The sequence below is a fragment of the Bombus pyrosoma genome, linkage group LG13 (genome assembly GCF_014825855.1).
Source record: "Bombus pyrosoma isolate SC7728 linkage group LG13, ASM1482585v1, whole genome shotgun sequence".
Lineage (NCBI taxonomy): Eukaryota > Metazoa > Arthropoda > Insecta > Hymenoptera > Apidae > Bombus > Bombus pyrosoma.
Window position 1 is genome coordinate 4281763 of NC_057782.1, and position 22024 is coordinate 4303786.

General features: G+C 35.8%; 7 protein-coding genes across 11 annotated transcripts; 6 read left to right on the forward strand and 1 right to left on the reverse strand.

The window, feature by feature from the left end:
• Positions 1-1346: 1346 nt before the first annotated feature.
• Positions 1347-4118, forward strand: LOC122574038 (fumarylacetoacetase). Its single transcript, XM_043741118.1, has 8 exons — positions 1347-1535; positions 2166-2395; positions 2474-2614; positions 2781-3031; positions 3135-3341; positions 3458-3603; positions 3688-3805; positions 3885-4118. The coding sequence occupies exons 1-8, from the start codon at positions 1452-1454 to the stop codon at positions 3959-3961; spliced, it is 1254 nt and encodes a 417-aa protein (XP_043597053.1). The 5' UTR covers positions 1347-1451; the 3' UTR covers positions 3962-4118.
• Positions 4119-4265: 147 nt separating this feature from the next.
• LOC122574041 (fas apoptotic inhibitory molecule 1) lies at positions 4266-6932 on the forward strand. Of its 2 annotated transcripts, XM_043741127.1 has the most exons (5): positions 4266-4319; positions 4805-5034; positions 5108-5233; positions 5303-5352; positions 5412-6932. In XM_043741127.1, exons 1-5 carry the CDS (start codon positions 4300-4302, stop codon positions 5580-5582), a joined length of 597 nt encoding a protein of 198 aa, XP_043597062.1. In that variant the 5' UTR covers positions 4266-4299; the 3' UTR covers positions 5583-6932. The 2 variants fall into 2 exon arrangements, with proteins under 2 accessions (XP_043597062.1, XP_043597061.1); XM_043741126.1 differs by having other exon boundaries at positions 4266-5034.
• On the forward strand, positions 5845-7178 carry LOC122574370. The gene is made up of 4 exons (XM_043741887.1): positions 5845-5920; positions 5989-6111; positions 6168-6429; positions 6923-7178. Exons 1-4 carry the CDS (start codon positions 5845-5847, stop codon positions 7161-7163), a joined length of 702 nt encoding a protein of 233 aa, XP_043597822.1. The 3' UTR covers positions 7164-7178.
• A 124-nt stretch (positions 7179-7302) lies between these two features.
• On the forward strand, positions 7303-8007 carry LOC122574043 (coiled-coil domain-containing protein 113). Its single transcript, XM_043741129.1, has 3 exons — positions 7303-7462; positions 7529-7728; positions 7818-8007. The coding sequence occupies exons 1-3, from the start codon at positions 7303-7305 to the stop codon at positions 7992-7994; spliced, it is 537 nt and encodes a 178-aa protein (XP_043597064.1). The 3' UTR covers positions 7995-8007.
• A 1338-nt stretch (positions 8008-9345) lies between these two features.
• Positions 9346-13273, forward strand: LOC122574032 (angiotensin-converting enzyme-like). Its single transcript, XM_043741091.1, has 13 exons — positions 9346-9504; positions 9865-10002; positions 10095-10253; positions 10315-10414; positions 10484-10627; positions 10706-11009; positions 11084-11236; positions 11294-11418; positions 11491-11666; positions 11743-11903; positions 12017-12139; positions 12213-12397; positions 12492-13273. Exons 1-13 carry the CDS (start codon positions 9346-9348, stop codon positions 12587-12589), a joined length of 2025 nt encoding a protein of 674 aa, XP_043597026.1. The 3' UTR covers positions 12590-13273.
• Positions 12934-14584, forward strand: LOC122574040 (protein FAM210A). Of its 4 annotated transcripts, none has more exons than XM_043741122.1 (6): positions 12934-13080; positions 13169-13345; positions 13413-13701; positions 13788-13933; positions 14011-14099; positions 14351-14584. In XM_043741122.1, the coding sequence occupies exons 2-6, from the start codon at positions 13207-13209 to the stop codon at positions 14435-14437; spliced, it is 750 nt and encodes a 249-aa protein (XP_043597057.1). In that variant the 5' UTR covers positions 12934-13080; positions 13169-13206; the 3' UTR covers positions 14438-14584. The 4 variants fall into 4 exon arrangements, with proteins under 4 accessions (XP_043597057.1, XP_043597059.1, XP_043597058.1 ...); XM_043741124.1 differs by having other exon boundaries at positions 12943-13080; positions 13151-13345; XM_043741123.1 differs by having other exon boundaries at positions 12965-13080; positions 13164-13345.
• A 65-nt stretch (positions 14585-14649) lies between these two features.
• On the reverse strand, positions 14650-21873 carry LOC122574031 (LIM domain-containing protein jub). Its single transcript, XM_043741090.1, has 6 exons — positions 19285-21873; positions 18302-18392; positions 16514-16683; positions 16382-16444; positions 16128-16310; positions 14650-16050 (listed from the first exon to the last, which is right to left on the reverse strand). Exons 1-6 carry the CDS (start codon positions 21208-21210, stop codon positions 15829-15831), a joined length of 2655 nt encoding a protein of 884 aa, XP_043597025.1. The 5' UTR covers positions 21211-21873; the 3' UTR covers positions 14650-15828.
• Positions 21874-22024: the final 151 nt, after the last annotated feature.

Genomic DNA, 22024 nt, shown 5'->3' on the forward strand with positions numbered 1-22024 from the left:
ACAAACTTTGAAGAACTTTAGCGTCCCATAAACTATGCACTAATGCACCTTCCAATGCACTTTTTAATGCACCTTTTATGCACGCGCACACAATCGACAGAAAATTATAAGTTTAACGAGAAATAATATATATATAAATTTCGTTTCTTTCATTTGGAGCTAGAGAACCGACGAAATCGGCACAAGTATAATTAACGTTGGTCAATTCCTTTCCTTGTGATTTATCAAACTGACCCAGGGTGATCTCATTAACCCTGTGACCTCGTTATCGTTAATTATTAGTCTAAGTTGGAGCGAGGAGAACAGCAACAAAATCCGACGTCTTCCAAATGAGAAAGAAGGAAAGATCGAAAAGTATTATCGGGATTTAAAGATTCCTCGCGATTCGTGAAAGCAGCTATCCTTATACATTGTACGTAATTAAGCAAAAACAAGAGAAAAAGAAAGAAAACAAGAAAATACATTTATATACATACAAATAGGTGAGAAGATAATTATATATAAATATGTATATGTGTAAACGTGTGTGCAAAACTCTCCTGGCGGTAATACGAGCGAAAGAATATGGATTATACGTGGCGTTATAGCGATGATTGCTGGCACGTCGTGATCTTGTTGTACGACAAGTACCACCTAATTGACCCTATTATCCACTGTATATCAATGTCTAATAAACTGCTGTTATCCCAAATTGTCAATAAGTGTTACGTGATACTTTCTATCTTTGTTCCATCACTAACAATTTATATAACGTAAGATTTAATTTAATCACTGGATTGCAGATATTTATACGAATTCCTATTTTTAAGGGGAGAACTAGAAATATCCAGAACTAGAGATATAAAATACAAGCAGAGATTAGTTTCGTTCACTGGATATTCTAACGAGAATATTTTTATATATTATGTACATTACATACATGTTATCTTCATTATACGTCTTTAAAATGTACATTTCTGCATCTTTAAAATTAGCATAAATGCAAACAAACATCCACAGTTTATTAATAATACTCTCAGCAAACCTTTGTACTCTAATAAAATCGATATTCCGTTTAAAAATCTTTATAAACACTCAACTGAGAAAATAAAATGTTGAAATATAAAAGAATGAGACGACAATTCTATCGAATTATTCGATTAACAGAGATAACACGATCTTAAAGCGAAAATAATTACTTTTTCACATTTAACAGCAAGTTTATAAACATGATCTCAAAGTTGCTCAATGAACTACTTAATATATTAATTCTTTGGTATGCAGAGTTTTCTAGGAAAAAGAGAAAACACGGTGAGAAAAATTAGGAACCAGTTAGACCGGAGGCTTGTTCGTAAGCAGGTGAATAAATTATGTTATGGTGGCCGGTCGACCTTGACAAGCTTCTACGAGATTATCATATATCTACATTTTGAAGCGATGTTTTGACTCAGTCGTTCAAAGCAATTGTGATCATGAAGTCTTTCGTGAAGTATCCTCCAAACTGTGATTTTCCAATTGAAAATCTCCCTTACGGTATCTTTTCTACAAAAAGCAATGTAAGTGACATGTTCTAGTACATCATAGATATAGATATAAATTAGAATGATAGTAAAGCTAGAAGAAAGTTTGTAGGTTATGTGGATATAGAAGGAAAAATTTTTATTGAAATTATTTATCATGATAACGATTGTTGCAAATAATTGATATAATACAAAATTAATATAATATTGTTGCCATTCAAAAACTATTGTTTCATCGATATAAGTAAAATATCGGAGTGTTAGTTAAGTAAAGCGCCATCTACATGTGGTTTGGATAATAGCAGGTAGAATTGAAGGCGCGTATTTCCAAACGTACTTATGATTAGCAATAAGCTACTATTGTAACGATTAGATCGATTTTTTACATTTTCAGTTTGAATTTTTCTAAATCTGTCTATTTTTATACACTTCCGACAACTTGTTACATATCACACAACGACTAAACTTGTATAATATTTTTCTAATTAATTTTCATTGAAATTGATCATCTAGATTGTTTAAAAAAATTATGTACTGGTTTCATGAAGAACTGACAAAACATTATTACACTTCTTTTATATTTGAATTATTAATTGTACCTACTGCCAAACTATATTATCGAATGTTGATAACATACTGTACCACGATAAGTTTCAAATCTTGCAGCCTCAAAAGAGAATAGGAGTAGCAATAGGAGACGAAATTTTAGATCTATCCGCTATTTCACACTTATTCGATGGACCATTGTTAAGAAATAATCAAGATGTATTTCATCGTGATTGCCTCAATGACTTTATGGCCTTGGGAAGACCTAGTTGGCTAGAGGGCAGAAGCAAACTTCAAGATTTGTTATCAACCAGTAATCCTACATTGCAAGAACCAAATACTCGTTCGAAGTAAAATAAAAATTGCACTGTTTATCTTTCAATAAAAACGAACAGATCACATATTTTACGAACTACTCCACTTTTCAGGGTATTTGTAAAACAGAATGAAGCAACGATGCATCTACCGGCAAAAATTGGTGATTATACAGATTTTTATTCTTCCATTCATCACGCTACAAATGTAGGCACAATGTTCCGTGGAAAGGAAAATGCTCTGATGCCAAATTGGTAATCAATTATTTTTAAATTAATCACATTTATAAGAAATTAAAAAATTAAAGATACAGAAAATATAAGCATTCGCTAAAATATTTAAAGGATTACGTATCTTTAATTGCATTTATAAAAATAAAAAATATTTCAAAGAATCGTAATAGATCTGGTACACCTGTAGGAAATATTTGCCAGTTGCTTACCACGGAAGAGCAAGCTCAGTCGTCGTTTCTGGCACGCCGATAAGGAGACCTCATGGTCAGACACTTCCTGTAGAGGGTGCGCCTCCAGCGTTCGGCCCTTCTAGATTAATGGACTTCGAATTGGAAGTAGCCTTCTTTGTTGGACCTCCTACAAATTTAGGTGACACCGTTTCAGCATCCAAAGCTTATGACCATATCTTCGGAATGGTCGCTATGAACGACTGGAGTGGTAATTCTTCATAAATCTTACAATTTCTTTTTATGATCTTCACATAGAAGAAGATACTAAAATGAAATAGAGAAGACATGATTAATTGAAAAAATAATTACAGCAAGAGACATTCAAAAATGGGAATACGTTCCACTGGGACCTTTCGGAGCAAAAAATTTTGGAACCACAATTTCCCCATGGGTAGTCACCATGGAGGCTTTACAGCCTTTCAAAGTACCTAATGTGCCACAAGATCCAACCCCATTTCCTTATCTACAGCATAGCGAACCTTGTAACTTTGATATTAAATTAGAAGTTGACATTAAAAGTAAGCTGAATTTACGAGATTTTTATTCGAATTAGGAGATTATTTTATAATGATATTTTGAATCAATGTATTTGCAATCTTTGCATGCATTGCTTCTCTTCTTGTACAATTTCTAGCTCCAAATGGTATCGTTACCACTGTCTGTCGCAGTAACTATAAATACCAGTACTGGACACCCCGACAACAATTAGCTCACCACACCGTAACCGGATGCAATATCAATCCGGGTGACTTAATGGCTTCCGGTACGATAAGTGGCGAGGTGCGTCCTAAATTCTTATTCATTGTCCAATTAAATCGTCGATGTCCAAGGTACACTGTTCCATCGAATCGTCGTATGTTTCAGGCTGATGATTCCTATGGTTCCATGCTCGAGCTCTCTTGGAAAGGCACTCGACCTATACCGTTAAAAGATGGGACCAACCGGAAGTTTCTGCAAGATGGTGACGAAGTGATTATACGCGGTACGTTCGCTATTTTTGTTTAAATAATAGAAGCTGTACATAGCTCCGAAATTATTGACAGTTGAACATTGTTTTATAGGTTACTGCCTCGGTGATGGGTATAGAATCGGATTTGGACCGTGTTCGGGAAAATTGTTACCTCCTATTACTCAATAATTTTATTTTCTAGTACAATATAATTAAGTTTACGATACCCAAAATTATAATTTGGGAATTGTTTATCATCTCTATTGTAAAACGGTGTATAGAATAATAAAAGAATATAATATGTAAGAATTACAGATAATAAATAAATTGTTGTGTATTAATTGTTCACAGTTCTATTTCATTTCTTTTAACATGTTTATTTGAAAATTAAATTTGGTTGGAGTTTTGTTGCGATGCAACATACTATGACGTAGAATAGCTAGATTATCGATCCGTGAAATAGTCGTAGGAAATTCGATCAATAAAGAGACCAGTACAGGTGAAGGTAGAGCAAGTATCAAGGAAACATGGCTGCTATGCTGTTAAAGTAAGTAAAAACTAAGAAAATTTTATGCTTTTAATAAGATTTCTCCGTGTATATAAACAAAATAATACACAGTAATAGCTTCTGTCTTTTTTTTTTTTATCTAAAAACACATGAACTAATAGTCTACAATCTAGACTCTACATTACATACTATGATGGGCACTACAAGGGGACAGAAATTAGATCAATAATATCATGTGTACTAAATAGTATTGTATCTTTATCCTGACATGATATAACTAAATTCGTTCATTTAATTAATCTATAAACCTTTGAATGATCCAATGCATTTCACATTATATCATTAAAATTATATTAGACAATCAGATAGATTGTACGGATTTTGTGGCATATAATTTTGGAACTACATATTTTTAATATCATGCTTTCAATCAGACTTTGAATGACTGTAAAATAATCTTTAGATAATCTTAAATAACCTTAGAATGGTACTAAAATAACCATGAGCAAAAAAATTTTTTTCAGGAGTTTGCACACTTTGGAATCGTTGGACGAACCAACTGCAAAATGGAGTGTTCCCTTAAGCGATGGAAATCACGTGATAGAATTCGAACATGGTACAGCGACGGGTCGTCGATTGGTGAAGGTTGATGGCGAAAAGATAATTTACAGAGATTGGATGTTTCATTTAGTTGGAGACGAAGTTTTCACTTTCAACGATAATAAATTCGTAATTAGAATCGATCCAATCCGAGGTGAACACATTTCAAAATAATAACAAGCTTCTTATTTAAATTAAATATTTATTATCCGATAAAATATACGTAGGTTTGAAATATTCTTACTCATTATGGGTGAATGGGAAACCTTACAAAAGCTTTGTGCGATCGCAGTCGAAAATCTTGGAAACCTGGTTGGCTAATGTTAGAAATGAAGAATATAGAATAGTTCTAGGTAACTATTTTCTTAATTGCAATCTTTCTATCTGGTAAAAAGATGAAAATAATAATATTTCTTTTGCAGATAAGCAAACTCAAAACGTTTGGGTGAATGGCCAACAGATCGAGACTGAGGTAAAAAGAACGAATTGTCTTATAATTGAAACAAATCATAATTGAACATTCCATTCTAGAATGAATTTACCGATGACGGTGCAGAGATCTTATTCACGGTAGGAGATCTCCCAGCGTCGATTAGAACTTACAGTTCTGGTCAGAAAAATATTGGAATAACATACTCTTTATGCATCGACGAGATAGAAATTGGAAAGGAAACGCTGCTCGAAGAAGATGCAGACATGTAGCACAATATATGATGCATTATTTCTACACTATGTTTTTGTTGTTTCACGTACCACAGAAGTTTGTTACACTTTGTACATACGAATCACCGTGCATTAAAATCACCCTATTCAAATTTTACAATTAAACGTTTGAACATAGCAAAAGAAAAAAGAATCTTCTTCTTAAGTTCGATTCAGGCCACGAAAGAAAGAGAAAAATTCTAACCTCAGATCCTCATCCCACGTTCTTGTTATTTATTTAATAAATGAATTGTTGATCACAATGTCGATGCGGGAGAGTATATTCAGTATCGGATCCCGAATGATCCAGAGACACGACGATGACATAAGTTTCGATGGTGCGTGTCAGCCAACGTTCTCCACTTTTAATCTGAACGTTTACAACTCTCTTAACCTTCGATTATAGTTATGAATCTTGATGACTTGCACCAAATGCACAGTGACCTTTTGCAAGAAATCTGGATGTTGACCCTAGAAAACGACATGTATGAGCGGTACTTGAGCCGACAAGATCCTCACAGTCTCAAAAGTAAAGAGTAGTATCTCTATAAATCTTTGTTAATTTAAATTAAATTTCAAATTGAATTCATAAAGAAAATTTATCAATCGTCCAAAATTCTTATCAAGCCATCAAGAACGTCCTGGACAGAGTAAAAATCACAAAAAGAGTTACAGCACACTTATTGCCAAGATCATCGCGTATGAGCTTCCAAGAAAGCGTGATAAATTTCCATGACCCTGGCAGACATAGTGTTGTTAGTACGTCTAGCATTGTCAGCGTGCCATCCGTAAATCGATTAGGAGCAACAAGCATCATGACAGTGGGAACTACAGGCGATAGCCCGAAGTCAGAATATCAAGTAAATTCATTCGAGACCGGTGATCTATATGTCGAATCATGCTATAGTTCTACCCAAGGATTGAGTACTCAATATCCAGGTTACCTAAAAAATTTCAGGACCATCTGAAAAATGTCATTGGGAAATTAATTGTAAAGTAGAAGATTTGCAAAGATATTTATGTTATCGGTAAATCCTTAGATTTCAAGTAAAAAAATCACTGAAAAATGAATTGTGGAATTTATAAAGATTTAGTTATCAGCCAATTCTCGGATTGCAACTAAAAGGGTCATTAAAAAATTAATTGTAGAATGAAGTATCCAAAGTATAAACTATCCATCGGTTCTAAGATCAAATAAAAGATGAATATTTCACTACTAGAATTAACTATAACTGCAGGAACCACTCGGCCGCTTTGAACAATCTTATCAAACTACTCCGGTCTCGAATGCCTTAAACATCATAAAAATTCTTTATCGAACCACACTTTCATCCTATCAGAATCACAATAGCGCATCGGATGTTTATGGCAAGAAAGGAAGTGGAGGAGATGAAACGGAAACTGGAACAGATGCAAGTGTTCGTGCGAAAGAAGAAAGCAACCATGAGGGCAAAGATCGAGGAAATCGAAATTCGGATCAGCGAGGCGCATGAATCGACGGCAGAGTTCGAATCGGAAGTGGTTGTAGAGGGCGTGGACTCTATAACAGGGAAGATTCCTGCCGAACGAGTGATCAGGTGATTGCACGTGTTTCAGAGTCTACCACCGTATTGTGAATGCATTTTTCACGCGCGACTTCTCGCGAAGATTCATCGAAGAATGGCTGAGATCCGCGAACACGATACTAGAGAGGCTAAGATTGAAGAGCGCTACATTGAGAATGCTGATCAGAAAGGCTAAACAGCAGCTTGCTCAGAGGAAGGAACTAGGCGAGTTACTTCACGCCGTTGACTTCGAGAAATTAAGCATCGAGAACCAGGATTACGCAAAGATGCTCGAAGAAAAGAACCTGTACGTGATAGATATGAAGAGGATCGCAGGTGATCGATCTTGAACGAGTGTAAGATCTTGTATAAGATTAGGTCCGTACATTGTATTCGTAACAGGGTACTACCATCTGAAATTGACGCAACACAAGCAGAAACTGGGAGATCTGTTGCGTAAATTGAACGAGGTGAAGAGCGAAATTATAACGAAACAGGATCAGATTAAAGAGTTAAATATCGAGCAGCGGATCGTTGATGTTAAAGTGAAACGGCTGAACAAGAAATTGCAAAATTTATTAAGTTTCATGGATAATCATATCGTAAATGTTCACTTTTGTTCATTGATAAGATTCTATGATAAAATAAGTAGATTAATGAGATTGTTTGTAAGAAAAGATATTATCTTTAGGCACCAGATATTTTAGAATTCGTCCACATACAAGTAGAATGCGAGGAATTAGACAAAACTTATAAATTACTGCAGAGACGTAGGAATATAGAGAAGATAATATTTGAGGAATATAGAAAGCAGACTCAGATCAAAAAGAAATCTCGTATGGACGAAGAAGCCAGGCAGAGACAGTAAGTCACGGTACAATTTTATACAATTTGAGATTCATTTATTGATTTGATATATTACTTTAGTATAAGGGGGAAGAAAATATCGGACACGAGATACCCAATAACTTCTTAAAATTTTTACCTACTTTTTCCATCACCTTACTCGAGGACCTTAAAATTGTTTCCACTGGTCGAACGCACAAGTCTTCGCTAGGAGACGCAAAGGTGGATGCAATTATATCTGTAAAAAAATTACGGCGGTCCCATATAGTCACTGGTTACGCCACCGAATAATTGGAGTTACGGTGCTTGTTTAGAAGACGAAGGAAACATGGAACGATCATCCACTTTCCATGACACCAGTACTTTCCATAAAACACAAATTGTTTGAAAAAAATTGTTTAGATACTGAACGAACCGAAAGCATCGTTCGACAATTTTTAATAACTAATTTTTGAAATCGTTTCAAGTCCGATAAATTTACACTCAACCTTTATATTTTTAAGTAACCAATTTTCTAATTTCAAAGACAGCACATTTTTTAAATCTTTTACGAAAAATATATAGTAAGTGATTTTCAAATAAAACGAAAACTTTATTATTAAAATTTGTTTTTCAACTATGGGATGCAAGGTGGGTTTATAAATTTTTCGATAGTGTTACTGTAAATGTAAAATGTACGATACAAAAAAAAAATTTGACTGAGAAGAGAAATTGGGAACTCTGTCCCATAAAAAGAAAAATCTTCGGCTCCTCCGTTCATTCTAAGCTGTATTCATGCATTCTTGTAAATGCATTAAGAAATATGAATCGGGTTGAAGATAGGAGGATTTTGGCGTGTGCTACGGTATGTTGGGTGGTCACGCTTCACGCACCGACGATGCCTGTCCCTTCCTCTTTTCGCCCGTGGAATATCCGTCCGGAAGACCTGTCTCTCTTTCTGCGGTGATTCAGTTTTGCGACGACAACATCGACGTACCGAATGTTCGATCAACTGCTAATTGCCAAACAGTACTTATCGAAATTCTTCCTGCAAATAATTTAAGTAATTCCTTATTAAAAACTTCAAAAGCCTCTTTATCAAACCTAATGAGCGTTCCTTATGTGGGACGATGGTATCGAAGATTGCGTTTTACGATGGAATCGAAAGTTTCTAACAGTGTTTCAATCATAAAAGGAAGTGAAAGATCACGCTTGTTGTGTCAATGAATCATCGTGAAAAAGAATTTTTCATTTTTATTAGTATCGTGTAAAAGACAATTTTTTGAAATATAAAAGACAGACAGTGAAATGGCAAGAATAATATGCTCAGTGGTGCATGAAGAGCCGATTGATCAACATCCTGACTTTCTAACTGCATTTTATTTCCCGTGAGAATGAAAAACGATTTCGAAAGAGATCAACGACACTTGCAATTTATTTGTCTTATTTTTGGTTTCACTTTAACTATGACAAAAATGAGGATTCTGAGGAAATTGATTGGTATAGTGATTATTTGTTCTCTTATGCAGAGAAGCTGCAGCAAGTATTTAGAGGTAAGGAAATGAATTATGATTTCGGTGTTTTCTACTTCATTGTTGTTTATAAATCACATTAACGGTATTTTGGCGATGATACACTTTGATAGAAGCCTACTTGATACGGTTGGAGGGAGACTTGTTATCCCCTGGGGAGTATTAGATCAAAGCTGCATTTAAAATTCTAATTAGGCCTTGAATCATATGATCACGCTATCTGGGTCAGTAGGAATGTTCTCTGTAACCATTTTCACGGTTAAAAGTATAAAGTAGCATTGCAAATTCTATTATACTGCAGTTTGGTTACAGAAGAAAGAATATGATTTTGCTTCGATGTATATATTAGTTTTGTTTTATTTCCTTTTAAATTGAATTTAGGGTATGAACGTGAATTTGGGGGATGCTGTACAATTTCTTCGAGAATATGATAGTGAAGCTTCCGCAATGTGCACGAGAGTAATGACAGCGCAATGGAATTTTGCAACAAATGTCACTGAAGAAAACCGTCGAAGAATGGTACATAGATCTTGCCAAAAAAAAATCTTTTCTAAAAATATTCAATTGTCAGAAATAGTTTGTCAGAAATTTAATTATTTTTGCTTTATCAGATAGAGGAACAGACTTTGAAGTTGAAATTTGACCGAATTTCGTGGCGCAAGGCTGTCAGTTTCGCTTGGAGTCGAATAGGAGATCCCTTCGCTAAAAGGGAACTCAAGATGATCGCTATCAGGGGACGAAATTCTTTGACAGATGACAAATTTAATGAGGTAAATATTAGAATATTATCTCATGAAAACTCAAAACGACGGAAATATTAATGATTTTCAGTTGCACAGTCTGATTCTCGAAATGAAGGAAATATATGTGCGAACAAGGGTGTGTCCTTACAGAACGATAGGTGCAAATTGTGACCTGAATTTAGATCATGGTTAGTTTACTCGTCCATATAATAATCAACAAATTGTGAATATCAAATAAATAAATGCATATTTCTTAGATGTGAATAAAATAATGGCAAAATCTAAGGACTATGATGAATTATTATATTATTGGCATGCTTGGCATGAAGCTACTGGGCCTCAACTTAAAAATAAATACATGAGATACGTTCAACTAGCAAATCAAGCTGCTAGACTAAATGGTGAATAAAATTATATGTAATTGCATTGAAAATCTTCTTAGAAAAGAATCCATATTTTAAAAGCATCTTCCGACTTAGGTTTTGAGGATGCAGGTGATCAAATGAGAGAATTGTTCGAAGACGAATACTTTCGACAGAACACAGCAGACGTAATGTCGGCGATCACGCATTTATACAAAAATCTCTTTACTTATATAAGAACGAAACTATTCGAAAGATACGGCGATAAAATAAGAAGGGATGGACCAATTCCGGCGCATATTTTAGGAAATATGTGGGCACAAAATTGGGAAGATCTTTTCGACCTAGTACAGCCATTTCCAGCAAGTAAAAAATTAGACGTCACTTTGGAAATGATGATTCGAAGATTCACACCGTTGAGGTAATATTACGATGGTAATGCTTAAATGTAATATTAATTGATATATTACGATATTAATAAAGAAGATATTCCAGGATGTTCCAAATAGCAGAGGAATTCTTTACTTCTCTTGGAATGAAGCCAATGCCACCTGAATTCTGGAGATTCTCGATGTTTGAGAAACCTATCGACAGGGAAGTCAAGTGTACTCCCAGTGCTTGGGATTTTTGCAATAGGATGAATTACAGGTATTTATCATTGTTGGTAAAGTATGATTTAATATATTTAATCGATTAATTTTATAGCATTAAGCAGTGTACGAGGGTTACGATGGAGGATTTACTATCAACACACCATGAGATCGCTCGATTGCAATACTTCTTACAATATAGCGATCAACCATTATTATTTCGAAACGAGGCAATTCCAGGTGACAAAAAGAATTATCATTGTGATAATAAAAGTTGAATGATTTAATAAATACCAACCTTGTGTAAATTAGGATTTTTCGAAGCAGTCAGTGACGCCATTGAACTTTCCGTGTTCACCCCCCAACATTTAAGTAAACTCGAATTACACGATAATTCTACGGATGATTATGGAAGCGATATCAATTTCTTGATGCTAATGGCACTTCGTAAAGTTGCCTACATGCCATTTGCGTACATAGTTGATGAGGTTTTACAATATTTTATTTGCAAGTGCGATATCTTTTTGAAACTGTGAATACATCTCTGTCCTTTTATGTTAAAAGTGGAGGTGGCGTGTATTCAACGAGGGTATTACGGATATGACAAATAAATGGTGGGAATTAAGATTGCAGTATCAAGGAATTGTGCCTCCAGTGCCACGATCTGAAAGAGATTTTGATCCTGGATCGAAGTATCATATACCAGCTGACGCTCTTTATGCCAAGTATAAAAGAGCTTTTATTAAATTAGAAATTTTTTATTAAATTTATTTATTAAATAATAGATATTAATATATCAATTTAATAAATTCTAATATTTATATGATCTTATTTTTAGGTACTTTGTTGGTGTTGTCTTGCAATTTCAATTGTTCGAGTCTTTATGTGAAATAGCAGGCCACACTGGTGATTTACATACTTGTGATTTTTATAGATCAAGAGAAGCTGGGAGATTATTATCGTATGTGTAAACAAATGATAATAAAAAAAAAAGTATAGAAAATATATTCCCTCTTCATTTCTTATTTTTTCAGCGATGTACTATCAATTGGTTCGTCCAGATCTTGGAAAGATGTGGTACGACAAATGACAAGAGGTAGAACAAACAGGATGGATGCTAGTGCTATATTAAGATATTTCGAGCCCCTAAATAAATGGCTAAAACGACAAAATGAAATGGAACCTGTTGTTGGTTGGATCACAAATCGCGATGACACAGGTAAAAATAAGAAGAGACTAGATTCTATAGAATATTAGTTGCATAATATACTAATAATACATCACAACTATAGACCTTCTTGAATTTATTTCAGCGTTGTTTTTTCACTGGTACCAAAATGGCGCCCGAAAGATCACCTCACAGTTATTCCTCCCACTGGCCTTGATTAGTACGCGAATCTCAATATGTTAATAGCAAAAAGAGAAGATAATATATCGCTGTATATATAACACAAATTAGAGATTATGTAAATACTTTATGAAATCTTTGAACAACTACATAATAAGATATTTATATGTATCTTGTAACTGTACTATGCAATTGATGCCAAAAGAAGTATCATATTTATCTACATATTGTACCATTAGTATTTTACATTAAATTTATTTATAACTATGCTTAAAATGATTTTGTTGTTTTATGTTGTTAGTTTAAAAATAATAACCGACAATTGTCTATGAAGTTTCCTACCAAAATATCTTTTCAGTTGTAGCATCCGCCTATATGCATATTAACGATAAAGAATTCGATAGATGTCTCTGCTATCATTCGTTACGTTTCGATCATCAAACTAGTCTTTTACAGTAAACGATACGAGAAACATGTGAGTTTTTGTTACTATATTTACGTAATTTTTACAAACATTACGTAGGCCAACGCCGGAAAAACTAAGTAATCTTTCGGTAAGTTCTGTCCAATTTACCTGTCCAAGACGTACAACTCGACAAACTCAGGACTGTAACTAACTCACAGTACAACTTGAAAGCACAGTTTCTTGGTTAGAAATAGCCACAATCGCTTTTTCGAAAATGGATGTGTCTTTCTGCCGGGGCATAAGGTTCGCAACTACTTTAGGATTTAGTCCCATATTGGTGACAAAAAATTTCTTAGAGACAACACGTCTTACACGATATACCGATTCAAGGCGTTGGAGATTGAAATTTTTCGGTAGGTTGATGCGTAAGATTATTTTACCAATGGTTTACAATTACAATCGCGACGTTGTCGATTTCAGAAAGGCATCCACATTACAGAAACTTGTCGCGCAATTATGTCCCGTTTCTCAATCATATTAAAACATACGAAATGCCATGTAGACATAAATTTGGTAAGAATATCCTGGTCACGCGTTATTGTAACTTGAACGCTAGTAAAGGAGATGCCCCGAAAATAGAACCGATGAAAAAACTTTCAGTTTTCGCCAAAATGAAACAAATGACCAAGGATTACTGGCATATTTTAGTACCAGTTCATATAGTTACCTCTATAGGATGGATTGTCACATTCTATGTAACAATCAAAAAGTAAGCACTGTCAAATAGTATTTATATAATAAATTACATATAAAATTATATGTGATCACAATACTTTGCAATGCCTATTCTTTCAGTGGAGTGGATATTTCACACCTCATGGAGCTTATGCATTTTAGTAAGAAGTATATAGACAAAGTAAAAGATTCTACTGTTGGAAACTGGGCCTTAGCATATCTCCTTTATAAAATATTTACGCCTCTTAGATATACTGTCACTATAGGTAATTAAGCAAAAACAATTCTCAAAATTGTTGATCATATGAAAAATTAATAATATATATGTGTATATAATGTATAGGGTGCACAACAATGGCTATTAGACAGCTTAGCAAGTCAGGAATAGTAAAACCTTTGTCATTTGGTAAACAATCACAAATGGTATACAAGGTATAACTACACTAAATTATTCCTTTACTTGATAGTAAACTGTGCAAAGACATTTATCTAAAACTGACAACTACATTATTTGTTACATGCCTTCTTGATGTAGTCTGCATATGATACTGTGTGTAGGTCTATTTTCTACTGAATTCAAAATTCTCTAAATGTTTAGTCTTTTTTTAATTTGCTTTCCTAGGTTTCTAGTGCGCTGCCCTCAAATTTATAATATGTTCTGTATAATTTGTTCTATGTTACAGACAACAGAATCAAGTAAAACAACAACAACAATGACTCCAAAAACAGGATTCAAAATAGAACGACAGACAGAACCTCCAAAAACATAGCAAAAACATATGGGACAAAGCTAATTGATCACCTGGATAAGAGATTCAATCTAAAAGCCTGATTGATGAAAAGGATGTATATTATCACTTGTAAATGTGTAAACGTTATTGTGTTATGATAAAAGAAAAATCTTATATGTAACATTATATGAAAAAACTACTACATATACCTACCCCACCTTGAAACCTTTAAAAAAATTAATTGACACGAATTACAGATGCTCAGATATACCCTTCTTTATTGAACAGATGTTTTGTCTTATATACCGCACATATACTTAAATAACATTGTACTTTTCACCTACAATACTCGTAGTTTATCTTCAGCCTGCCTTATTTACACACAGATATATTGATTAATTAGTCAGATATAGAGAAGCTTTTTTGGCAGCACAAATTGTGCATTGTAGTAAACTAAAATTATTCGTCTTCAATGCACCGAACCTTATTTAGTACCATTCATTGATTTAAACATTAACATTCACATAATTTTTAAACGATAAGGTTGTCACGATCGTATTAAAATTCCTGAGTAATATTCACGAAAGTCAAGAGTCTTGTATGAAGTTTTGATACTAGCAACCAATATATGGTGTATTGTCATAATAAATACTGTTAGCAAACGCGATACGTCAAATACAGTAATAATGCACTATAATCATCATAAATCACCACGTCGAGATGCGCCCAAAATTATTAATCATAAGAAAGTCGATATACATTGACAGCAGGATTGTTCTTATATTATATATAATGTATGATAATATAATATTAATATACATAACTATATCTATCAAACATATATACATGAACTAAAATAAGGAATCATTGCTTAACAACAATGTAGTTATTATGCTAATATATCACAGTTGCCTGCGCAACTCGTTCGTCCTAACGAGACCACTGTATTCGCATACATCTTAACGCGAATACTTGGGCAAAATAAATAAGACCACATATATTAAATATGGTACTAACCTATATTAATAGCTGTCAATGGGAAATTATTTTTCATAAAAACGGAATAATATACATTGCTAAAAAAAGATCAAACATCGTCCTGACTATATAATCTAAATTCTAGATGATCCCAAAAGGCAGTGTAGATATTTCGATTTTGCAAATATCCAGTCTTACTAGATCACGTCAAACCTCTCACATTTTAGAGGAACAATAAAGCTATATTACTTTTGTAAACATTGATTAATTATATTGTAAATATCGATAACTGTATTTTTTCTATAAATTTCTACTTCGTTAACGGATAGACACATGTAAGCTTTGCGTTAGTGATAGGTCGATTTGTTCAGTCAATTCTTAACGATGTTCATTGCCGGATGACCGATATGCAATTCAATTTTAAATATTCAACTTAATATATTTAACTTAACTTATCCCATAAATTGATAACTAGCTGATACTGGCTGTGGAGCCCTGGGTTGCGTGTGGGATATGCGTTGGATGTGGCACGCACGACACATAAGCCTACCATCGAGTGGGTAGCATCGTTTGTCCGGTTCGTCGGTCAGTTGCATACCACAATCCTCGCAAACGTAACAATCTACATGGAAATCTTTGTCCATGGAAACAACTCTTACGGTTTCCTCTGTACCCTGAGAAATAAATCGTATCAATAAGATATGTCCGTTATTTTTACAAAAATCACTCATTTGAAAATATAACTACTTACCTCAACTGGAGTGATTCCCTTCCCACAGGAAGCACACTTTGGCGCGAACATCCTATGGTAATCGTTAACACAGTAAATTTTATTGTCAACGTCAACCGTGAAGGGAACACCATCAAGACATTCGTTACAAACGCAACATCTAAAGCACCCTGGATGGTAGGACTTTCCCATAGCTTGTAATATCTACAAGTAAGAAAATATAGAATAAATTAAAACCTCAACGTAAATCGTTTTATCATTATCGATTTAATTACCATTTCCATAATGAGGTGACCACAGATTGCGCACTTCTCAGCAGTTTGTTGGAAGCCAGAGTACTGCAGACAAAATGTTCTATGAGCTACGTCATCATATCACTCGTCTATTGCAATTATTGTCTTACGTACCAGATAATCTTCCTCGCAGTATACTCTTCCGTGGACATTATAGAACGCTTTACCGCGTAACGCTCTTCCACAGGAACAGCATATGAAGCAATTTGTGTGATAAAGGTTGCCCATAGCTTGGCAGGCCTGACCCGCCCCCGTTACTTTTTCACCGCATGTGTGACAAATACCTGTCGAAAAGCATTAACGTATCCTTTATAATATTGCAACAGAATACATTTAAAAAATAAATTTTTTTCGTAGCAGTAGCGTTAAACATTTGGAACTATTTTTAAAGTCATGAAAATGCCTTGTCAACCATAACTCTATAGTTTAGTCGCATTGGGCAAAGTTTAAAAATACCCTCGTCGATACTCGACAATAAGATCCGCTCTTCAGGGTCAATAACTGTCAGAAGAAATACGGACTAATGACACGATCCAGAGGAACTACGGAAGAAACTCACAACTATCAATAGGTAACACAGGCCCTGCCATTCCCTTCACAGGAATCCTTTATCCCTCATTTGCCGTTCGTGACACTTGTAGTTTCGATACAACGGTTCAGTTTCACTAGGCCAGTCTCGCTCGAACTAGAATCCACCAACGAGTCGGACTAGTCTATCTATAACGAGATTACTTACCGCGGCGAGCGCGACCTGGCCACGGCAGTTTGCCGTGTACAGGACGTTACACGAAGAATAGAACTCGTACACAAAAACGAAGAGAAACAAACTAAGCTCACCTAAACGCCAGCTACCTCTCGGCTGAGATTGGCTTGCTCGACTGAAGTTCCTATCCACGCGCGCGGATTTTTCAGTTCCTCTTTGACTACGGTTAGGCTGCGTTTAAATAAAATCTACAACGCCATTATCGTATGAATTATTGGAAAATACTGGTTCTAAAAAAAATGCGCAGCCAAATATAGACATGGCTGAAAGCTATTTGCATCGAATGCGTATTTATCTGCATTGATAAGTGTTTCATAGTTGTGTAACCGCGCCAGTTATTTACAAAACTACTAGAACGACAAACATGACGTTAGATTTCTAACATAAATATCTTATAAATTTTGAGCTTTGAACTAGAATAAAATGACGCTACAAATCCCTTGTCCAATTGTACTTCATCGATATTTTTGGACACCTATTCTTCGAAGCTTCTACCTTCCTGTCTGTGAAGTAATCTTCATCGAAACAACGAATACTTAATTACAAAACACAATAGACGTCGAAGAAAGTGTCCAATGTGAATACCACCTTACAGTGTTCGGACATACACGTGCAATACAAGGAAGAGATAGTGCATGTCTGCGTTCACCTAACAAATACATGTAACACGCACACTTGTGATGCTTCACGTAGGTGCGAAGACACGTAGGTGGAAACGAATGGGCAGAGAGTGAATGTCAACGAAACGCCGGGTTAAAAAGTTTCGCGACACACTGAAACTTGACTCCATTTTCCAAAACCGGTCTACCAAGGGGGAACTTGTGCCGTGGGAATTGGCACGGTACCCTGCTGCTTTTTATTCGTTCTCAGAATCGGTGCAAATTATGGATCGGAACGTGTCGGAAATTAACTCCTCTAATGACGGAATTATGCCAAATTGTCACATCTCAATCTGTTTAAGAATATTATACAAACATTGTTAGGAAAACAGAATTTGCTACGGTAAAACTATGTAAACATTGTGTCAATAAAAATCTTACAATGGGGAGCTATTGCATAGACAAATTTACGGAATAAAAAATATCCTCCTGAATGCTCGACGACTGTCTTACGAGTATTGTTCGATCGTTGTTTCTTACCGAAGTATTCCCCTTCTTCTTCCTGCTTTTCCATCTCCTCTTCGAGTTGTCTTGTCAATTCTTCTATTTTCCTCTCTGCTTCGGTGGGTCCCTACAAGAAATAAATCACATTCCGCGTTGTGATCGATACTGACAAATGATGCCATAGATTGGGATGGGATTTCGTCACAGGGACACATAAATTTGCATGCGGTTACAACAACATTCGTGGCAAAAAAGAAAAAAGTTCGAAACACAGAGGGTATATTACATGCTTAGAGAGGATACGTACGCATCTTGTATGAATAAAATATTGCACGGTAACTATACAGCGCTTGTCAGGAGCTGACGATTTACAACGTGTGATTCAGCGCGAGTTCGAAGAAAAAACTCGTCACGAATCATAAGGTATTGCGAGCGATACGCGTTCTTTTTCACGCAATATTGAAAATTGTTGAAGTCGATGTCGTCCCGATATATATATATTTTTTTTTTTTTTTTTTTTGGTAAATGGGAGGAAATATTTATCGGGCTACTTGAAATAACATTTGCATCTAAGCAAATTGCTAATCTTATCGTTACACAGGTCAGCCATTATATAAAATATTAGCGATAATAACTGACATTTGTGACATCATCGTTTAAATAAAATCATCACCAGCTTTTTTGTATCCTAACAAGCATCGATTATAAAAAGCATAACAAAAAATTCACAGTTTATTATTCTTCATCGTCAATTTCTATAAAAAAATCATCACGATAAATTGTATAATCGTTAGTGTTAGTAGTCATACCTTTTATATGAAATCAGCATGCAAATGGATCAGCATACTTGGCATTCATCCAAAACAAATCGAAAGCAACGATGCGTTCCCGTAACCCAATTAACGTGCGATTACAGCGTTACATTGTGAACAGGTTTTACAAAGAGGAAAAAGCACAAAATCGAATTAAACGCTAATGGTTAATGTATCTTTTTTTAATTGTATAAGCCAGTTCCTTACGGAAGGTCTAGGCGGTATAACATTGTAGGGTAGTAGTCCCTTGCCGGATGTCGGTTTGATCGGTGGACTGACTGACTTTCTTTCTTCAAGTTCAGGTTCGGGTGGCCTTTGCAATACAGGTACACCGGCATTTAAAAAGACTGGGCCGGCTACACCACTGGTCACCCCTGGAGGGAGACTGGTGATTCTAGGCCCATGAACATTTGGATCAGATTCTGCGATGGTTGATGCACCAGTGGTCACTGGTGTTTGTACCTGACCACGTAGAGGACTTCCGATAATATTGTTTGCGGAAGATGGTGACACGTGTCTTGGCGAATTAATCACATTTTGTGCGACTATATCGGACGATACCTGGTTGTGAGTTGGACTTACTTTCGGGGAACCTCTTGTATTATTATTATTGGCTATGGTTCTGGAAGAATCACTACGGCTAGGTGAATACATAGGTGATGGTTTTGATGTATCAGAAGGATCAGTTGCATCTTGAACAAAACTTCTATCATTCTGTAAATTACTTAATCTTAAGTGTTCTGATGATCTATTCGAGGAATATATTGGAGAATTTCTGACAGGAAATTCTGATCTAGGTTCTTGATGATGATAGTTTCTCTCATTTGGTGGTAACATTCTACTTGGAGAATAACAGGGAGAATTGCGGCAAGCAGATTGCTCTCCTTGCCTCACACCATAGACAGGTGAGTTTCTGGCCTGAGTCTCTCCAGTAATATTTGTATTTGTACTTCTTGCGGGTGATTCTATGTAAGATTTGTAACTTTGGGGACTATCCTGGCGGTATTGGGACTGTTGTACAGTTTCTATATGATTTGAAGCTCTAAATCCATGCTGTCCACTCATTGTACTATCCAGAGATCCACGATAATGATGTGGCTCTGGAGGTAAGCGTATCGGTGGTGACTCACTATGATAAGGAAGTCCAGATCTGGGAGAATGTTGTTGTTGTTGCTCAGAATTATAATTAAAATTTCTGGTTGGTGTTTGTAGTTCAGATGGTGGAACATAAGCACTTCTACCAGCTTGATGATCTAAAGACGAAGAAGATCCTTGTAAGTACCTTGATGTGGATGAATCAACACAGCGTTGTAAACTAGAGCCATCATAACTTTGGCCACGTATATTGCTTCCTCTTTGTTGTGTGTACGATAAATTTTGTGTCATACCTCTTTGATTTTGTGCTTGGCCCACTTTTCCTGTCATAACAACATAATCACCGCCATTAATTGTTGCTGGGTGATAATAATTTGGTGGAACCTGAGGGCCTGGTTTATTTTGTGTGTTTTCTGGGAAATGCACCTCCTGAATATTTTCATACACAGGAGGTGCCTCATATGGAGGTAATTCTTTTGCTGGTGATGCAGATTGATATCGATTTCCAGTAGGAACCTGTGGTTGTGCTTTTCTGAAAGTAGGTTCATAAGATTCACCTGCTAAAGATCCCCTAGGACTACTCTTAGGGCTCTTCCTAGATTCCACTGGATGATAATATGGAGGATGAGGTTGATTTTGTTGCGGATAATAGTCAATATTTTCATATACTGGTGCTTGCTGATGACTCATACGGTTTTGATTTTGTTGCTGCTGAGCACTGATTTGCTCTACTGGTTTTGGTGTGGGAAATCTTGATGCAGCTATTATATTTTCACGCTCATATAGCTTGTAATCAGCTGCTGACTGCCTGCAAGTGTCAGTATTGCTCTCAATGAAACTTTCAATAGCACCAACTGGTCTACCAGGTCCTCTAGTATCTGTTCTGCTTATGACATTCCTCGACACGGGTACCTGAGCCTCAGGTCGTGATCCCGTGACCCTGCCGGTACCCGATGCACCGCCGGCGTCGGTGGATTCATCCTCGAGTTGCAGATAACCTAGCTTTTGTACGTAAGAATCGTCGGCTGAGTTACTCATTGGCAGTGATTCACAGTGAGACGTTCGATGATAATAAAGAAGATTTGTTGGTTGCTATGCGAAGATTATTCAGATTATTGTTTAACAATAGAATTTTTCAAAATTCGTTACAAAGCGACTCGACATCGTTCAGGAAGGTGAGTCAGCTCGGTGGTCGTCATGTCAAATCAATTTCCCTCGATTAGCTGATATTCAACCCCTTCAATTTGTTCTCACTCGCGCTTCCTTTTTTACAGAATTACGATTTTCTCACGGAACACGACAAAACACGACGCACGTAGCACGACGAAGTTTACTGGACGAAAGCAGGACCGTTTCTCCGCCACGATTTTGGGATACGCCCCGCGATCACGGCGCCTCGAAGTCGCGTCTGCTTGTTTCGATTAGCGTCCGTCCACCGGCAGATCTCGGATATTCGTTCTGCACGAAAAATCACCACCTGCGAAAATTCACACGATACGCACACACATGCACCACGCACGCATCGTGGTTCGTCAAACCAGATACCTGCGAGACATTTTCCCCTGCTACGAGTCATCCAGATGCAACCTGCGTTACTGTCTTCGTCCACAATGTGGCGCCACGATTACTATACTGCCGGCAACGCTTAGGAAAGTAAGATTCCTGTATTTCAAGCAATGATTCATCCTTTGACTCGCCGAACCAGTCGAATTGGCGCTGTTGTCGATGTAAAATGGAAATTCAGTTATTGATGCAGAAATGTATGTATTCCTTTGCTACGAAATATTTTCTTTTCGATACAATGAAGCTGAATTTGCATATTATACGTGTTTTATAGAGGATCAACTATACT

What these genes read in the sequence shown, in the direction of transcription:
- LOC122574040 (XM_043741122.1), top strand. Translation starts at nt 13,207, where the DNA reads ATGGATGTGTCTTTCTGCCGGGGCATAAGGTTCGCAACTACTTTAGGA. An exon ending in TTGGAGATTGAAATTTTTCG is followed by an intron (nt 13,346 to 13,412) that starts GTAGGTTGATGC and finishes TGTCGATTTCAG; the next exon opens with AAAGGCATCCACATTACAGA. An exon ending in TAGATATACTGTCACTATAG is followed by an intron (nt 13,934 to 14,010) that starts GTAATTAAGCAA and finishes TATAATGTATAG; the next exon opens with GGTGCACAACAATGGCTATT.
- LOC122574043 (XM_043741129.1), top strand. Translation starts at nt 7,303, where the DNA reads ATGCTGATCAGAAAGGCTAAACAGCAGCTTGCTCAGAGGAAGGAACTA. An exon ending in AGATATGAAGAGGATCGCAG is followed by an intron (nt 7,463 to 7,528) that starts GTGATCGATCTT and finishes TATTCGTAACAG; the next exon opens with GGTACTACCATCTGAAATTG. An exon ending in GTTTCATGGATAATCATATC is followed by an intron (nt 7,729 to 7,817) that starts GTAAATGTTCAC and finishes TATTATCTTTAG; the next exon opens with GCACCAGATATTTTAGAATT.
- LOC122574031 (XM_043741090.1), bottom strand. Translation starts at nt 21,210, where the DNA reads ATGAGTAACTCAGCCGACGATTCTTACGTACAAAAGCTAGGTTATCTG. An exon ending in TTATACCGCCTAGACCTTCC is followed by an intron (nt 18,393 to 19,284) that starts GTAAGGAACTGG and finishes TATTTCTTGTAG; the next exon opens with GGACCCACCGAAGCAGAGAG. An exon ending in GTCACCTCATTATGGAAATG is followed by an intron (nt 16,311 to 16,381) that starts GTAATTAAATCG and finishes TCTTACTTGTAG; the next exon opens with ATATTACAAGCTATGGGAAA.
- LOC122574041 (XM_043741126.1), top strand. Translation starts at nt 4,782, where the DNA reads ATGAGCAAAAAAATTTTTTTCAGGAGTTTGCACACTTTGGAATCGTTG. An exon ending in AGAATATAGAATAGTTCTAG is followed by an intron (nt 5,234 to 5,302) that starts GTAACTATTTTC and finishes TTTCTTTTGCAG; the next exon opens with ATAAGCAAACTCAAAACGTT. An exon ending in GCCAACAGATCGAGACTGAG is followed by an intron (nt 5,353 to 5,411) that starts GTAAAAAGAACG and finishes ATTCCATTCTAG; the next exon opens with AATGAATTTACCGATGACGG.
- LOC122574032 (XM_043741091.1), top strand. Translation starts at nt 9,346, where the DNA reads ATGAAAAACGATTTCGAAAGAGATCAACGACACTTGCAATTTATTTGT. An exon ending in AAGAAAACCGTCGAAGAATG is followed by an intron (nt 10,003 to 10,094) that starts GTACATAGATCT and finishes TTGCTTTATCAG; the next exon opens with ATAGAGGAACAGACTTTGAA. An exon ending in TCAAGCTGCTAGACTAAATG is followed by an intron (nt 10,628 to 10,705) that starts GTGAATAAAATT and finishes CTTCCGACTTAG; the next exon opens with GTTTTGAGGATGCAGGTGAT.
- LOC122574038 (XM_043741118.1), top strand. Translation starts at nt 1,452, where the DNA reads ATGAAGTCTTTCGTGAAGTATCCTCCAAACTGTGATTTTCCAATTGAA. An exon ending in GAACCAAATACTCGTTCGAA is followed by an intron (nt 2,396 to 2,473) that starts GTAAAATAAAAA and finishes TCCACTTTTCAG; the next exon opens with GGTATTTGTAAAACAGAATG. An exon ending in CCGGTACGATAAGTGGCGAG is followed by an intron (nt 3,604 to 3,687) that starts GTGCGTCCTAAA and finishes CGTATGTTTCAG; the next exon opens with GCTGATGATTCCTATGGTTC.
- LOC122574370 (XM_043741887.1), top strand. Translation starts at nt 5,845, where the DNA reads ATGTCGATGCGGGAGAGTATATTCAGTATCGGATCCCGAATGATCCAG. An exon ending in AGATCCTCACAGTCTCAAAA is followed by an intron (nt 6,112 to 6,167) that starts GTAAAGAGTAGT and finishes TTTCAAATTGAA; the next exon opens with TTCATAAAGAAAATTTATCA. An exon ending in ACTACAGGCGATAGCCCGAA is followed by an intron (nt 6,430 to 6,922) that starts GTCAGAATATCA and finishes TCATCCTATCAG; the next exon opens with AATCACAATAGCGCATCGGA.